The sequence below is a fragment of the Athalia rosae genome, chromosome 6, assembly GCF_917208135.1.
Source record: "Athalia rosae chromosome 6, iyAthRosa1.1, whole genome shotgun sequence".
Classification (NCBI taxonomy): Eukaryota; Metazoa; Arthropoda; class Insecta; order Hymenoptera; family Athaliidae; genus Athalia; species Athalia rosae.
In genome coordinates, this window is record NC_064031.1 from 14,687,588 (window position 1) to 14,705,269 (window position 17,682).

General features: G+C 38.8%; 3 protein-coding genes across 13 annotated transcripts in view; 1 reads left to right on the plus strand and 2 right to left on the minus strand.

Annotated features, from left to right (window-relative positions):
* Positions 1-4,670: 4,670 nt before the first annotated feature.
* LOC105692187 (ATP-dependent RNA helicase DDX54) lies at positions 4,671-10,305 on the minus strand. 4 transcript variants are annotated; one of them, XM_012411228.3, is made up of 13 exons: positions 10,136-10,305; positions 9,624-9,737; positions 9,066-9,258; positions 8,579-8,955; positions 8,188-8,503; positions 7,869-8,079; positions 7,553-7,779; positions 7,277-7,468; positions 7,061-7,202; positions 6,798-6,990; positions 6,565-6,703; positions 6,351-6,498; positions 4,671-4,912 (listed from the first exon to the last, which is right to left on the minus strand). In XM_012411228.3, the coding sequence occupies exons 1-13, from the start codon at positions 10,216-10,218 to the stop codon at positions 4,716-4,718; spliced, it is 2,532 nt and encodes an 843-aa protein (XP_012266651.2). In that variant the 5' UTR covers positions 10,219-10,305; the 3' UTR covers positions 4,671-4,715. The 4 variants fall into 4 exon arrangements, with proteins under 4 accessions (XP_012266651.2, XP_012266652.2, XP_048512931.1 ...); XM_012411229.4 differs by lacking the exon at positions 9,624-9,737 and having other exon boundaries at positions 10,136-10,304; XM_048656974.1 differs by lacking the exons at positions 9,624-9,737; positions 10,136-10,305 and adding an exon at positions 9,738-9,756.
* Positions 9,905-12,882, plus strand: LOC105692190 (GA-binding protein subunit beta-2). Of its 3 annotated transcripts, none has more exons than XM_048656975.1 (8): positions 9,905-10,103; positions 10,170-10,593; positions 10,712-10,870; positions 10,954-11,151; positions 11,217-11,553; positions 11,637-11,909; positions 12,027-12,301; positions 12,377-12,882. In XM_048656975.1, exons 2-8 carry the CDS (start codon positions 10,531-10,533, stop codon positions 12,635-12,637), a joined length of 1,566 nt encoding a protein of 521 aa, XP_048512932.1. In that variant the 5' UTR covers positions 9,905-10,103; positions 10,170-10,530; the 3' UTR covers positions 12,638-12,882. The 3 variants fall into 3 exon arrangements, with proteins under 3 accessions (XP_048512932.1, XP_012266656.2, XP_020711613.2); XM_012411233.3 differs by having other exon boundaries at positions 10,494-10,593; XM_020855954.2 differs by having other exon boundaries at positions 10,494-10,593; positions 12,030-12,301.
* The window catches only part of LOC105692142 (dynein regulatory complex protein 9), a 61,737-nt gene continuing 55,085 nt past the window's right edge, over positions 11,031-17,682 (minus strand). For 4 of the 6 annotated variants that reach the window (XM_048656978.1, XM_048656977.1, XM_048656979.1 and 1 more), the window contains 3 exons: positions 17,474-17,680; positions 17,138-17,269; positions 16,168-17,059 (listed from right to left, as the gene is read on the minus strand). In XM_048656978.1, coding sequence (XP_048512935.1) covers positions 16,859-17,059; positions 17,138-17,269; positions 17,474-17,680 — 540 coding nt within the window. In that variant the 3' untranslated portion in view covers positions 16,168-16,858. Of the gene's footprint in view, positions 11,184-16,167; positions 17,060-17,137; positions 17,270-17,473; positions 17,681-17,682 lie in introns of those variants that run through there. The other 2 variants (XR_007278931.1, XM_048656980.1) reach the window with 2 other exon arrangements.

The following is a 17,682-nucleotide window of genomic DNA, read 5'->3' on the forward strand; positions in this document are numbered from 1 at the left end:
TTTGTACTTACAGTACTGCAGATTTAATCGTTAAAAGGAATGTTAACCACTTAACCATTTTCGGATATCAGGAAATACGTAAGATGGAATAAAAATTATCATTTCTCACATCGTGTAAACTTTTTCCTTTCGTATATCGTAAGTCCTCACCGCACGATGAATATCCGAAGGATTTATCTATACGCGAAGTGTATAAATGCCGAAGATTGCGACATTACTGCACGTAAACTAAGGATCTTATGCAGACATGAGAAAAAAAAAAAAATCGCGGTAATTTTGCGTCTCGTGATTCCAGCTTTTCCAGCTTTATTCGTTACTTCAGAACGATCGCTTACAGTGCTACTTCGACGTGACTAGAAACAGCTTTTAAAATATTCCGGATAAATATACGCGCCACAGGCGTGATATTCAATCGCTAAACAAATAAGTATATTTTCTAAAAACCGGAAAAGCTAAAGATAATTCGTATACCGGTCTCGGTAAGAATTCAAAAAATTTCCCCGTGAAAGTCCCTTCAACCTGATTTGCTTTTTAAACTTTCCAATGCCCGCATAGTTCGTACTAATATCAAGAAGATTTAGGTAGGCCTGATGTGAGTCCAGAGCCCTCAAAAGACCGAGGAATTTCCAATACCTAGACGTCTCCCGCCACTATCTACAGGTCGAAGAACAGAAACGGAAGAGAAAAAAAGTCAAAGAGAAGAGAGAAAAAAAAAAAAGCGGAATGAAAAATTCTTCGGAACTCACCACAGCGGAATGAGTACATCAAGCTCTTTTCTACGTACAATGATATACAGATAAAACGCGTTGGTAATGCAACTTCAATTTCCCGTCACAACCGGAACTAGAAATTCAGATAAGGAGATACAATGAATAGAATGGTGACGTTGCGACTGCGGTCCATGGAGCGAGTGAGTTTACTTCGTTCCGTGTTATACTAGGAAATAAGAGGCTCATCGCAAGTGTTACGTTGCGTTAATAATTTTCTATGCTGGTAAGTATTGCGGTACGTTGTCCGAAGCCAAAGGTTAATTCCATGGAATTTGGAGACACCGTATAAAAGGCGGTATAAAACCTTTGTCCGATCTTGCACCGCGTGAGCTTCATCGTCCACGTTTCTCCCCCTCAAGAAATAATCTAGAGGGACCGTTGGAAAGCCCTCTAAATTTTTAACGAAAATGTTTCATTCGATAAGACGTATGTTATTAAGTTTAATCTTTTTTTTTACTTTTCTTTCATTTTAAAAATTCACGACGCTGCAACGCGGGGACCTGATCCTTCTACTTCTTTTACATCATATTATACACTCATAAGAGGGTCGATCGAAGCCGATCTATGCGAGCCTGCGGAGCTATAGTATAATGTATCGTGTTACGAAATGTATACGAAGGGGCCTCACTAGCTGCAATCTCTGACCATACGTATACACCTAGCGCATATACCCTCTAAGATACACCTGTCGTAGTGTAACTTCTGTTCCATTTACACCTGGACAGAGGAGAAAGGCGCGGAATGAATATATATATATATATTCGACGTATGGTCCAGGTGCGAAACGTGTTTGCAGTTATACCTACACCAATGCAGTGTGGCACTCGGGAAGAAATAGCTTCGGAGACGAATACAATAATTTTGAGGAATTATGTGCGTCGATCATTCGTCGGTTATGGTTTAATTTAACGGCTGGATTCACACGTATGTGTAATTCTGTTGCGAATCAATTACGCTAGAAAATTCGTCGCCGAGGACACATTTATGGCGTATCAAAATCAAGATATATTAGAAGGAGAACGTGACGTTCTATTCTTATAACGTTGATCATAATTTGGTCAATTGGTGTATCACAACTGCGGTAATCTATTTTTTATTGTCGGTGCCCGAGGTATTAGCTTCGGAAATTTTTCCAACTGCTTATTTTCAGGCGTATCGTATTTTCGGATGAAATAAAGTAAAAAGTGCTCGAAAGGCAAAGAAGTCGAGTCATAGAATTTATAGACGCGCCCGTGTCGTCGCTACAGGTAAAGCCTTTGTGAAATGACTCAAAAACGGAGTGGCAAGGGAATACACGTAGGTCGTACATAGTAGTAAACCAAGTCTAATCGATACCACAACGGGCACGATTGCGTAAAGTACATCGATAATAAAACTGTTAATCCCTATTACGACTACAAACTTCACCGAGATAGTGCTTCGTTAGAATTTTATTCAGTTATTTTCCGTCAATCCTCCGATTTTCTACTCTTTTTCTCTCTAAACAATCCCACCGATTATCCGATGGAAGTGATTCGTGCAATCCGAGCGCACTTGGTCACTTACGTAGCTGCGGTGCAAGGAATTCATTCGTCGCCGTATATTTGGAAAAGTTTCATCTTGTTTCACATCCTTCGTCATATTTATGCTAAACAATGGGGCATAACCGAGGAATGAGATCTCTTACAATTAACGTACATACGCGTTTGCGTCGGTGTTACGCAACTTGCACCGAGAGACCGGTATACCTATATAATGGAACCTTGAATATACAAGAGCATGTCTTAAAGCTTGTATTTTGCTCTAAGAACACGATTGGGTTTATACAGTAATGCGGACCAGGTCTACATAGGTGTGGGTATAAGTCGTCGCAGATATCGCTGGTATCATACGCCTGTGTACGTTACGTTCGTATAAACACTTGGAAATATTTTCCTGCGCATCTTGTTCTGTAGATATTAATAATTTGCGACCGGTGCCACAACGTGAGAGGCGTAGAATTTTTGCAAATCAGATTTTAGTGTGTATATAATAATTTTCTACATTTTTTTTTTTTATTTTCCGTAATATTTCAATCTCTTTTTACTTTTTTCATTCGAGTCGAACGAGTGAGTAAATTTTGGCGAGGAAATTGAACCGTGGCATTTAATGCGTCCTTGTGCCGCTGCTACTGCTATACTGCAAGTGTTTGTCACGAAACGCGTATTGATGCCCAACGTTGATACGTGCAGATCAATGCTGAATCAATAAATGTTTACTGGATTCCAGCTTGTACTGGTTTGCGACATAATAAAGAAATTAAACCGACTGCGCGCGTATGCGGTCTTGATAATAAATACGAGAGTCTATCCTCCCTACGATCATCGTCCGCTGACATGTCCAGCGGTATGCAAATATACATATCGCTGTATCAATCGAGCATTATGTATACGAAAATAGGTATAACAATACGTGTATAAATCTACGAGCATTTTGATAATCCTTGGCAAGTTTCAATTACAGGTTCTTCCAACACTGACAATGAGTAAGACACGATAATCGATTTGTCACGTCTCTGTAAAAGCACAGATGCCTGGTAACGGAGGATATGTACAGGTTTCGAAAAATAATAATAATTACGCTGACTAAAATTTGCAGCTATACGTAATATATACCTATGAGCTATATCGGGAAAACCAGTTTTCGCTATATAGAAGTGATACGTGCAATCACGATTCGCGTATAGCAAAGACGCGACGCGCTCATCTGAACCAGTAGGGAGGTAATAGAAAACTCAGCATCGTTTCAGTAAATTTTCGTTTGCCCAATTTTTACGACGAATCAACCTATTATGCAATTGAATCGGCCGTTTTTATGCGATTGTAAATATTTGCGATAGTATAAACTGAAATAACGATGAGAAAAATTGAGACCATCTTGATAAAATCGAAGAATTTGACGCGGCTGAGTTTATATCCTGTCGGTATAACGGCAGGCATATCATTACTTTGATATTCGATATACACTCTGTATAGTCTTGATCCAACAATAGCGTAATTCTATGCTTTGCGTTGAATATGAGTTACACAACAATTGCTTGTAGTAGATGGCTATCGAATTTGCTACGATAGAAATTATCAGTTCTATAATATGAAGTTTTTTTCAAGAGCGGAAAGAAGTATTCGCTAGGGTGGGAAAATGCGAAACTCCATTGTATTGCGAACTGCACAGGGGCCCGTGTGCCCAATATTCAAAAGTTTCAAATCAATATCATGACATCAATAAGAAGTGAGAGTAACAATTTGGACAGATCTTGATTGAGGAGAACCAGTTTCTACGCTCAGGATATTCGTAACCAGAGATTATTTATTTTTAGACATGTTGCAATTTCGGTCGTTGAGTATGATTTTATCGCTGTGGCTCACAATTAAACCACTTTTAAAGGTCGAACTCGTTTGCAAAGCGTTGTTACGATTCTCATTGTCAAATAGCATATATGCGATGTAAAGGAATATCGCAATATTTATAAAACGCCAATTTCATCCACTCTTTAAATGCTCATAAATGGCCGATTTCCTTCCGAAAGAAAATCGAACAATAACAATTATCAAATATGGAGATGAATAATAAGGTTGGGCATCTTTGAAATCAAGATATGCAAGTAGCGAAAGTACTCAAAGCGATCCGATAACTTGAAAATTTTAAATTGTAATTCACAGACGGAGGAAACAAGCCGTAAAAGATGTGATTTCCGCGGTACTTTACATCGCCTTTGCTCAACATCTTTTACGTCGTTGATACTTTCTTTTATTCATAAAATTGCTTTATGATATTCTTCCTCATTGCAGTGTTTTTTTATTAACTATATAAAATGCGTTGTAAAATTGTGCATTGGGCTGGAGCCATTTGATTTCCAAAATAAAATAGTACACAAGGTGATGATTTAGTCTTCAACAAAATATTTTATTTCTACTTTGATATAGTAAATTAAGATCGTCCTTTATTGTTACCTTTGCTTCCTTTTCCTCGACCCTTGCCTTTCTTTTTAGTGTTTTTTCTCAGCTTCTTTTCCATCAAAATTCTGGCCTTCAATATCTGCTCAGGTCGCTTGAGCTCTGCCTGTTTAGCTTTTTCCTTTGATTTTTGATTGTGGCGTGCCCAGTGAGTATTCGACGTAGTTTGTACTGCAACATAAAACCGGAAATCAACCACAGAACGGAAATAAATAAGAAACAATATCTGACCGGTGGAATTAAATTAAATAAGATTACCAAAAGTGACTAGTATAAAGTTATGCGCTTTAAGGAAAAAAATAAATAAAGTTAATATCAGAAGTCTAGAAAAGAAATTCTTCAACCCTAATCAATGTATGGTTTTCATCTATGACAGCCCAATACATATAATCAAGCATTACAACATAAGCGTTTAGAAGATGCAGATAAAAAAAGGCACTGGTATTTTCAAAAGAACGATCGCTGTTGCTCTTATATCATCTTAGAAAAGTTACATATTTGAATAACATAATCGTCGTGTTGCAATTTTCATGCATATATTTTATTTCCAGTTTCTTGTATTCTTTCAGTTTTTGTGAATGAATAATGACTCCATTTCCGAACAATTATCATGCTCTATTCTTAGACGCACAATCTTAAGGTTGTTGGCTTTTCCTCTCTATTTTTATGACGTTTTACCACCCACTGTCTGTCTCGTCTGATAGCATATTATCAAAGCTCTGTGTCCAGGATGTCAATGGATTCAAGCTTGTAATGGGAATTTAATAACATTCTAACTTCCATGGCTTTGTGTTATTTTGGGCAACAGAATAATCCATTATGATCCAGTTGAGATAAAACGACTAGTAAACATTGTGAAATCAAAGAAGGACACCCCTCAGTATAATGATATGCTCATCAATGCTTCAACTCGAGCAGCGATGGGTGTCAGGGTGAAATTATTAATCCACAACAAAGAATACTGATAAGATAAGAATGTTTTTCAATTAAAGAGTTGTGAAGAACTGCGAATAACCAGATACGTAACAAACGTATGAAAATAGAAGCTGACTTGGAATAAGTTAGGATATACTTCAAAATAATAAATCGTCAACATTTGAACCTAATAAAATTTTCTGAATTCCGATAGTACTAAATGATTTTAGAATACCGCGGGTACAAACAAGAAATATTTGCAACAGAGACTGAGAATACATATTAATAAACTTTGCTTCTGTGGGCACGGGTCGAATCTAACTGCTCTGAAAAATTAGTGCGTTAATTGGTTGATTGAACGGAGACAAAAATCAATGCAGTCTTGGACAGACAGTACAATGATCCACTTCCTGCGTTAAACTATGTGGTTGAATTAGAGTTCACTTATTTTAATTCACCATAAAGGCACAGCGGGGAATGAAAAGAAAAATAATGACATAATACGCTGACTTTTACGAGTGTATTAAGATTTAGATTTCATGCGCTTTGAAAATCAAGCTCTAGATTGATGTAACTAACAATTATTTGTTCGGATGTATTTCCAACATAGTATCAGGACCGACGAATTCAGTTTTTATAGCTAAAAAATTGAGCAAGAATGCAAAGACTAATTGGAGAATTATTGTCAACTCACGTTTTCGGTGTGTTTCTGGTTCTTCATCGTCATCATCATTCGCAGCATATGCCTTCGTTTTCTCTTTCCATTGATTATAGCGATTGCCTTTGTAAGTAGCAGGTATCCATACACCTGACTCCGTCCGAATTTTTGATGATTTGGGCTCCTGAAAATATAACGTAGTCCCCAAATTAGATGCAAATGCTTGATAGTTTAATAGTTTCTATGTTACCTTTTTAGCTACAACCATCTTCTTCTTTTTACGATCCCAACGTTTCATTTCAGTTTGAAGACGGCGAGAGTCCTCACTATCTGCTGTCAAATCCATTTGCAATCTATTGGCTTCAGCAGAGAAGCTATTTACTGCCAAGCTGTAAATTATTTTGACATTCACGTATGAATAATTATATGCACTGTTGAATTTTGACCGATGACATAATTTGGAGGGCTGAAATAGATATTTACCCTTCCTCGGTGTGTTTGTCGGGCGCGGAGTATGGAATATAAAATTCTTCATCACGCGTAACTTTCAGTTTTTTCTGTTTCTTCGCCCGGTACAGATCATCCATCTTTCTTTTTTTCGGAGTTATTATCGAACTGAACGCAGCATTGATTTCGTCCGCGCTGCTAGGCATTAACTTAGACTTTTTCGACAATTCTAAAATAGAACAAAATCATATAATGAGACTATGGAATTTCTGAGAGATATTTCGCTACAACAGACTCACTCTCAGTTGCTTCTGCTTTTTTCTCTTCTCGTTCTTCCTCTTTTCTGTGGAAATTTGATATATTTTCCTTGTGAAAGGCCCGTTTTGCTTTCATCACCGTATAATCTACCGACGATGGCTTCATGCCAATTTCAAACACTGTCTACAAAAATATTAACTAGTTTTGTATCGATACGTTGCCAGTTATAGAAATTTGGTATGCAGTAAGCCACTTACTCCTGGCGGGCGATAATTTTTCATCCTAGAAAGTAGATCTGCTGCTGCAGGAGTTACATCGCAATATTCTGGTATTACACCTGCTGTACCAATACGCAATTCCTTAACTCGTTTGACACTATCTGTAGAAGATCCTGGTCGCGATCTGAGATACTGCTGATAGGCGTTATTGCAAACTTTTTTAATATTGTCCTGTAGGTATAAGAATTTTTCCGATATGATCAATCTCAACTTGATAATGTATACATACATCTCGGGTTTAATTTATGATTTTACCAAATCTGAGCTGTTTTGATGCCAAAGAATTAATTCAGTAAGTTGTTCTTCTACCATGGATTGCGGCATTTTACCAATTGCTGCTTCTGGAACATTCTCCGTAGAATTGGCAGGTACGATATGGATAGGACGACCGAGGAATAAATGTAAATCTATTAAATATGAATGTTCATCGGGGCTGACGATACTATAGGCTGTACCAGTCCGACCAGCTCTTGCGCAGCGACCTGTTATAAAAGAAAGCAGGCCGTTGTAGCCATTCAAGTGCTTCCATCATTTGCTTTCCTTTATTTTCACCCTTCACAATCAGACTTACCAACTCTATGTACGAAAAGTTTACTCTTTGGAGGGAAGTTAAAGTTAATGACGTTGTCCAACTGAGGTATATCAATACCTCGAGCTGCAACATCTGTTACCACTAACACTTTTACTTTTCCAGTTTGAAACTTTGCTGCATTGATTTTACGTGCAGAAGGATCAAGATTTGAGTAAATGTAAGTGTTGCTGATCCCTGCTTTCTCTAGTAGCTGCAAACGATGAAAAACATATTGCACGCTGTTGTATTCCATTATTTATGGTGAAAAATTGATAATTGGTCATGATTAAGGATCAAGAGTTTTTCAAAATACACTGACCATATGTATGTATTCAACATGATGAATAGTAGCTGCAAATACAACCGTTTGTTCAGTCGATTTAATGATATTTTTCAACAAACATAAAAGAACGGCGAGTTTTTCCTCTGGTCGACTAGTGATGAACTTCAACTTTAATTCATCTGGTAATTTACTTTCTACATCCAATCGCAATAGGACTGGGTCGCTCAATCCAGCTTTTGCGAATTCTACCAAGACCTTGGGTAGCGTAGCAGAAAACAAGAGCGTCTGCCGTGAAACAGGAAGTCTATTGACTATTTCGTGTAACTGTTCACCAAAACCCATTTCGAATAGCCTGGGAAATGTATTGAAATTGTGAAAACCTTTTGTGGCCACTTCCCAGCAGTCGAATTGATGAAATAAAAATTACCTATCTGCCTCATCAAAAACAATGTATTCAATGCTGTTCAGTTTCAGATCCATTTCTACACAGATGTGTAGAAAACGACCGGGTGTAGCGACAATGATATCAGGATTTCCATGGAGCACACTAAACTGATTATCCATACTGTCCCCACCCAAAATAATAGCAGCCTTTAATCCAGTGAATCGCCCTAATTCCTTGATAAATCTTAGGGTTTGCAGAGCCAATTCACGGGTTGGTGATAGAACTATAGCTCTTGCTCCTGCTTTGGCTTGTCGCATCTTGAGTTTCTCAAACAATGGTATAAGAAAGCAGGCAGTTTTACCACTACCTGTCCTTGCCATAGCTACGACATCTCGTCCTTCAAGAACTAATGGAATTGTCTGACAAAGTACAACAGGATTTGGAAAACTAACATTGCAATCCATTTTCAATTGGCAGTAAAAGAGAACAATGGTCAGGTTAACAATGGGTGATGATGTTTGTTTTTTACCTTTCTCTGAATAGGTGTAGGGATTTTGTATCCTCTTTTTTGTACTCCTTTGAGTACAGGAAAGCTAAGTCCCATAGCTTGAAATCCACCAGATTTCTTGCCACTTTTTTTCCTAGCACTTTTGATCTGGTCATCATCCTCATCGTTATTCTCACCTGGGTCCGCAAATCCAATGATTTCATCTTCAGGCATACTATAAATAACAATATTCGTTTTACATACATGCCCTCAAAGTATAAATATTTACACAGAATTTTTCTTTGTCAGAAAATAAATATTGCAATCTAAATAAAGCGACAATCTCTAATCTAAGTTGTATGTAGCTACATATAATATGTAATGAAATGAAAAGTCATGTCTCAATATTCCTCACTTTCAAATCTTCGTAACAAATTGTCACGTGGATGGGAGAAAAGCTTCACTTAACCTAAAGATGCTTTGCAAAACGATTAATGAACATACGTTGCCAGATAAATTTGAAGACAGTGAGTTCAGTAGAGAATAAAGCAATATTGAAACTCTGAAAATTCACTAATTGAATTCACAATATAAAATCACCTGTCACACAAATCGAGGTGGATAATATTCCACAATGTGCGAAAATTTACCAACCGGGCTACTGGACTATCTATGCTATTGCCACTATTGCTTGACGAATTAAAATCCACTGATCTGCAAATCTCATATGAAGATTCTCAGTCAACGCCACCAGTGGAGGACTTTGCCACTGAGAATTGCAGTGACTTCTTCAAATTACGATAATTATTAATTATCGTGGATTCGATTAAAATGTGAAAGTAGATGTTGATGAGGATCATCTTTTGGAAAGAATGACTTAAATCGTTGAGATTAATAATTAAAAAAATTGCAACTCATGAAATATCTCAAGAATCCCCGCGAAATGATCGCCATGTCATCAAAAGCGTGACACGAAATTAAATCAAGAAGGCTGTGAAAAGTAAGAATCCCAATAAACCGCGTGTGCTTGCGAGAAAAGTGTCGTAAAATCGGCTAAAAAGTGATAATAATGTGTTCTCTGTAAGTACATAATGTCTCAGGATCGTTAATACCTTAGTTCGTCTTCAAAACTGTCAATAATCTTAGGGCCTATGACACGGGACTTCCGTTTAATGGACAGGAACAGGAAGTTCATCTCGGTCTGAGATGGCAAAATAAAAACATCCTGTACAGAAGAAATTTTCGAAAAATAAACGCTACTATATTTTGGGGTTATAACCAAATATGTTATCCTCAGTAATTTGACCAGTATAGCATCGGTTCCATCTCCGAACCCCGGTTATTAGTGTCGAATATCTCAAGGGCGTCACGACAGTGTCTCAACTACAGAAATGGATCTTCAACAGAGAACATTACATTCCTGTAACAATTTGGAATTACTTTCAACAGCATTGAATTGTTTCTTTCTAGGGCTTGGGGTATCATCCATTAACACAAAGACACAATCATGCAAGCCGAAACTATATGTGGCAATGACATCGAAGGACTTGATGCAGATACACTCATCCCAGTGAGTTCAACACCTTCCACCAATGACATTGCTGCATTTGTACTTGCAATAAGATTTCCTCCATTCCTTCCTAACTTTTACATCTATGATTCATAATGAACCTGATCATTTGACACAGGTGGAAATTTTACCATGTGATGTTAATCAGCGAACAAGATCACAGGATGCATTGTCGATAGTTGAGTTGGGGAAACAACTATTGATTAGTGCTAGAAATGGAGAAACAGAAACAGTTCGTGACCTCATGTGCAGAGGTGCACCTTTTACGACTGATTGGGTAAGGCAATGCCTTAGATACACGTTCTAATCAATAAGACTTAAGGCATTCTTATTAGTTTTTATGAATCTTTCCTACTCTAGCTTGGTACAAGTGCCTTGCATTTGGCTGCACAAAATAATCACACCGAAACAGCAGAAGTCCTACTTAGAGCTGGAATCTCTAGAGATGCGCGGACAAAGGTTGATCGAACACCACTTCACATGGCTGCCTATGAGGGACATCATCAAATGGCACAGCTACTACTTAACTACGGAGCTGACGTTGATAGCAGGGATATGGTGAGTATCTGAAGCTTGACCCGACAACTGGGCTGGAAAACGATAAAATATTATTATTTTTGTAGTTGAGAATGACACCTCTGCACTGGGCAGTTGAACGAGAACATTTGGAAGTAATGCAAGTATTGCTGGAACATGGGGCTGATGCAAATGCAACGAGTAAATTTGACAAAACACCGATTAGCTTGGCACTGGAACATAACAGGCTTGATTTAGTGGATGTATTACAACAGGAGCGAGAAATACTGGCAGATAATCCACAGCACCAGAGTCAGGCTTGTTCAGCTGAGCTAGAAGTTGCCACGCACAGCCTTATGCAGCTAGAAGCAGAACGAGAGCAAGAACAACAGCAGCTTGAACTCCAGCTACAACAACAGCAACAAAAACGTAAATTTCAATCAGGTAAAATGGGTTTTGGAAACAATCAGCTCCTGATTTATCAAGTTTGGCTGGGTGATAACTTCTAGAAAAATTTCTCGCCATAGGACAAGCCGGTAAGAAACAAAGGATGATATTCCAGCAAATTCGAGTCCCTTCAGCTAGCGACGAAGATCAAGAACGGGAAATAGAAGGTATGGAAGATAATGAGAGTAGGAGTCAGGAAGATGAAGAGGTTGAAGAAGAATCTGAAGTTATCAGTGAAGTTGAACAACCTCTTCGATTACTTCAGGCTCATGGTATCACCATGATACCAGTGGACAATGATACTACAATTGTAGAAAACGCCATGGAAAGTGGGCAGACTGTCGTCCTCACTGGTGAGTAATATTCCTTAAAGTTAATGTAGCACTCAGTGTCCTAATTTTGAGAATGATTCAATTATCACTGATAAATTCCAATCGAGACCAAACAAGCAATGCTTATTTTCTTGGTAGAAGCTGGTAAATTGGCATTGAATTTGACACGAGCACAACATATGGGAATGAAGCGGTTGCACGTTGCTGGTAGAAGAGGGTCATCGAGAAAAGTTATAGCTATTCGTGCTGATCAAATATTGGGACAAACAAATTCTAGCCTCACACCTCGAGGTCCTAACATACTGAAAAGAACTATGGATAATAAAGCTGGGAAATTATTCTTTGCTTCTCTCGCCAATAACACATCTTCTGTACCAGCATTGAGCCAAGTGAAGAACATTCCAGCGCCTAAGGTAGGATCGACTAACTAATGATCTGGTTATTGGGAATCCTATTCCATTACTGACGTTATCATTTTCTCATTCAAGCGTAAAATAATGACACCCATAAAGACCATAGAGCCAGGAATCTTGCAATTCGATGACGACATAGAGGAAGTTACCGAAGAGGATAATTCCGAGGATATGAACGTTGAACAGGTCATGGATATAGCCATGTTGAACAAACAGCTAGCTGAGGCTCGTCGACAAGCTGCCGAATACCGCAAGCAATTAATAAAGAAGGAAGAAGAGGCAGAAAAATATAAACAACAATTGAAATCCATCACTGCTCAATCTACGACTAAATAATTCGACAAATTTCTTGTAAACATCAAATACACTTCGAATAATTTCAATCGATTATCCAGAATGTATAGAAATCACCGACACCACGATTTGTATGAATTTATGCCCGAACATGTATGCAATGCATGTGACGAGAAAAATACCCTGAGATTTTCGAGTGTACACTACTCAAAGTGTGTTATAGATTATGATATTTTTTATTTCTGTAAAAATTGGTACATGTAATAAAAAACTAATTTCATACTAAACTTTATCAGTTTCATCCAATTACCAAGTCACCCAATCGCTCATCCCGTATCGTTTTGACTCTTAATCAAAAACTGATGGACGGTATCGAATCAATATGTACGTACGTACGTACTCAAAAAATGCGCAAATTAAACTGACGATTCGATATCAGACGATTTCAATCTTTAAGAAGTAGCGCCGGCGCCGTTCCAGTGACTGTTAAATGAACCATTTTTGCCGCAAGTCGATGAGCGGGATTCATTAAAAATTCTCTAGCTGAAATATTATCCACCTCAGCAATGCACTTTGCGGTGAACTTTTTGCGGTGAACTCGTTCACTGTTCAAAATTTTTTTCCTATTATTTTTGTAATTCAAGTATGAAATCAAGAAATGGCATGCTCTTCTTTTGACTTAAAATTGAAGTAGCCAGCAGCGTAACGCTTTGTTATGAGACATCACCTTCAGGGCTGAGCAGAGGTGACGCCCCACAACAAACCGCGCGCCCGTGGCTACCTGACTCCAGATAAGCTCAGGCTGGATACCCTGATCTTGTAGACCGAGAAATTCGAATATTTCGACCCATGCATGAATTGCGACGAATCAAAGTGGGTCTACGACTAAAACCAATCGATATGTCTTCTAATTTTTCTGCTCCCAACAGCGAATAATTGATGATTACTCGATCGATTGCATGAGTAGATGATTTTGGCTTTCAGATTTGGATTCCTGAGCTGTTTATACGTGAAATTACTCTTGGAAAAGCAAAAAAAAATTCGATTTTTAAGCAAAAATTAAATCATTGTTTTAATTGGATCTAATATGCTTTTCTTATGTATTTTGATCTCAGGAATCCGATTCTGAAAGAAAAATTAATCTATCTCTAAAATTGACCGAGTTATCGCCAATTTTCAGCTTTTTGGGGTCAAAAATTGAAAATTGATTTTTCAGTCTATCTCAATGTAATTTGCGCTCAAGAATCCGAATCTGGAAGAAAAATTGATCCATCTGCAAAAATGATCGAGTTATCCTCATTTTTTCGCATTTTTTGGTACAAATTTGAGGATATCTCGAAGGGAAAAAATCGTAGCTCAATTTGGACAACGGATTCGTGTTCCTGAGGTCAAAATACATCAGAAAAGTGCCATACGATCAATTTTAAAAAATAAAAATTTTTGGCCAAAATTTGAAAAAATCGTAAGGGGTACCCCTTGGAAAAATCTCAAATTTTGACCAAAATTTTTTATTTTTTAAAATTGATCGTATGGCACTTTTCTTATGTATTTTGACCCCAGGAACACGAATCCGTCGTCCAAATTGAGCTAGGATTTTTTCCCTTCGAGATATCCTCAAATTTATGCCAAAAAATGCGATAATTCGGCGATAACTCGGTCATTTTCGCAGATAAATCAATTTCTCTTCCAGATTCGGATTTCTGAGCTCAAATTACATTTAAATAGACGAAAAAATCAATTTTTTATTTTTGACCCCAAAAAGCTGAAAATTGGCGATAACTCGGGCAATTTTAGAGATAGATCAATTTTTCTTTCAAATTCGGATTCCTGAGATCAAAATACGTAAGAAAAGCATATTAAACTCAATTAAAACGATGATTTATTTTTTGCTCAAATATCGGATTTGTTTTTGGTTCTTCAAGAGTAATCTCACGTGTAATCAGCTCAGGAATCCAAATCTGAAAGCCAAAATCATCCACTCATGCAATCGATCGAGTAATCATTAGGTAGAAAAAAATTCTTTCTTTATAAGGTACAAATTCTGCCCCCATGCTAAGAGAATAAAAAAAAAACAATTTTGTCAACCCACCCTAGTATAGGGCTACAGCGTCAAGCATAAAATCTTTCGAAGTGAAAATATAGCTCCGCCTTTTTTGCATGATAAATGACCATTTCAAGCCCCGTGTTTTTTTTAGGCCCTACAAAATGTTACACAAAGTTTTGGGTTTACGCATGTATAGGCATGAGATTATGGATCAGTTTCATCATCTAAGATACAGTATCCAGCATCTTTGCACTCTCACAGTAGGCTCGCTGGCTGGCGGCTGACGTTCCCTCGATTTGGGTCAACCCTTTCAATTTCGCGTTATGCAAAATTCATCGTAGGTATAGTAACGTCGTTTGTCACGCGGTGGAAAAAAAAAAGAAGGAAAACAAAAATCCGTTTGACCGCACAAATTTTCAGTTTTAATTCGTCGCGAATACTTTCGTCGGAGGTGCGGAGCTGATTGTTGAGAGAAAATTGAAGTGTTTAAAATTATCCTACATTATTGTACGACAACGATTGAATTATCGCCGAGAGAATTAGCGCCGGCGGTAGCTCTCTTATCGCTCTACACCTATATCGGAATTAGGCAGTGGTATTTTGTTAATTACAGTTAAGTTAATTAGAGTTGGCTCGTAAACTCTCGGTATTCTATTAATTGCAGTCGACCCAATCTCTCGTTCGTTCACCGGTAGGTCGACCCGTGTAGGTGGTCGAAAAGGAGGACAAGCGGGGGCCAGGTAGAGGGAAATTGCAAAACTCTCTTTCCTGCATTTGACCCAGAATCGTGGAGATAACGGACCGACAAGGTGCAACAGCAATGAATCCCCGTACAGCAATGCGACGAGCGAGCCCTCCCACATGCACATCCCCAAGACTGATATACTTATTCGTCTCACCAGGCTCTTCTATTTGATGAAACTGCGACAACGTGGGGCACCGAGTTTCAAACTCGTATCGTCGAAGAGAATTCGCTCGCATTGCTTTCATTCCCTTGTATAGATAGCGCGAAAATATTCAAACCTTGAGCATCGATATGCACGCAACCTGTGTTCTACGCGAATCTATCTAATTTCTGAATCAATAATCGAATCACGTTTTATTCAGCATTCAGAATTGAATAATTAAAGAACCCGGATCACTACTAACATGAAATCACACACATGTACGGGGTAGGCTCATGTGTAATGTAGGAAGCCGTTAAGACTGCGCTACAATAAAGTAATTGGCTCAGACCCACCTCGGAAGGGTAAAAGGGGGTTGTAAAGCTCGGGGGTTCTGGGATTGCACGGATTCGAAGTTGCGCCAGGTGCGTGCTCGACCACATCGCGTTCCCCATTTCTTACGTGGTAATCTAAGAAGGTGACCGGTCAGTAGGTGAGCTCGCATGTCGCCCCGCATGCACCCAGCTCTCGGGTCTCGGAGCCTCGGAGGGTGTCTTATGTACAGGGTGTTGCCTAAAAATCTGTGCATTATGAAAAGCTGCAGTCGAATAGAAGTTTCGAGTCGATCGGGCGGAGGCGAGGAATCGAATAAGTGGAGGATTTTATTGTTACCGTTATTGGAGGAGAAAAAAAAAAATATCACAATCGTAATGCAGTGAGCGAAGTGCAACAAAACTGAGAATTCCTAAATAAAGTCAGAATGCTTACGGGTGGGAATCCAGCCGTCATGGAGTTTCGTGCCATCGGGTACCGCGATCAAGCTGATGGGGAGTGCCAGAGGGAGGTCCAGGAAGTCGTGGTTCGAGGAAAACGGCCTTCTTGCGTGAACAATGCCTCGAGCGCATAGCAGCTACAAATGACTGAATCTTACCTCCTCGTTGTTCTACTTTCGGATTCACCGACGGTTTCGATTCATTATTATTATCAGAGAAACACCTGCTATCCTCCCTCGTTACGTGATGAGTTTTTTAATTTATCCCCCCGGCGTGGATCGACCGGTAGAAATTAGATTTCGCGTGTGTATTTCTCTTTAAAATCCTCGTTACGATATCTTGAATCATCTGAACGGATGTCGTCGCTCTTCCGCGATCGAAAATTGTGGAAACAGTTTGAATTCGGATAGCAATTGGAAGACGTGTCCTCGACAATTTTAGGTGTGGGAATTACCGAAGGCTCAAATTTCGTCGAAATGATCAACTGGACTGATATTATTTCGACAGAGGACTCGACTCTATCCGAATATCTTACTTTATTGTACTTCGTAGGAAGCTCACGTTACTTCTTAGACTTGGTGGGTCGCTTTTTCTTCTTTTCTTCCGGTCGGTACGGGCCCAACTTCCGGCGAACCATAACACCGCGCCACCAAGCTTGAATCTTGATTGTGCTATTCCGCACGTGTTCCTCGTGCTCCATTTTTTTACGCTCCGCTTTCTTCTCCGCAAGATATTCGTCTATGAAATTTTGCTTGACCCGTTGCTGTAAATTTGTTTCGTACGATCATCGTAAATATTCGTGACGCATATGAATGGCAAAGTATAAGGGATAGATTTTCACCTCTTCTTTGAGCCTCGCTAGGGCTGTTTTCTCAATATTTATCTGTTTTTGCAGTCTCCCAATCTCGTTTGTATACTGCGTCCATTCCCGGTCATACCGTTTCCGCCATTCGATAATTTTTTCTTCGTTCTCCTGCGTGTGGAAAAATAAAATTCACATCAAAAATATCCGCAGGGTGTACTGTGCAGCATCCCGCGGATACAGCTGCGGCTGTATGTGGGGATAATTGAATTGCCGCGGCCGATTTCAAATGCGAGTCAAAAATATGAAACTGCGAACGACAGAAATTCATTGATCGATCAATCAAACCGTACAAGTAATATTCGCTTTTATTACCGCGATATTGTGGCACAGAAAAGCTTCGATGTTACCGTTGATCCGTTTCTCATTTTTTTCTTCCACTTTAAGCTTCGCTAAAGTTCGCCGCAATTCCTCCTCGGCGATGTTACAGCGTGCTACGTTTTGTTCGCATCTGGCTTTCTCCCAAGCAGAAACGTAGGTGATCGACGCTCTACCCTTAGCATTTTGTATTTCCATTTCTCTCT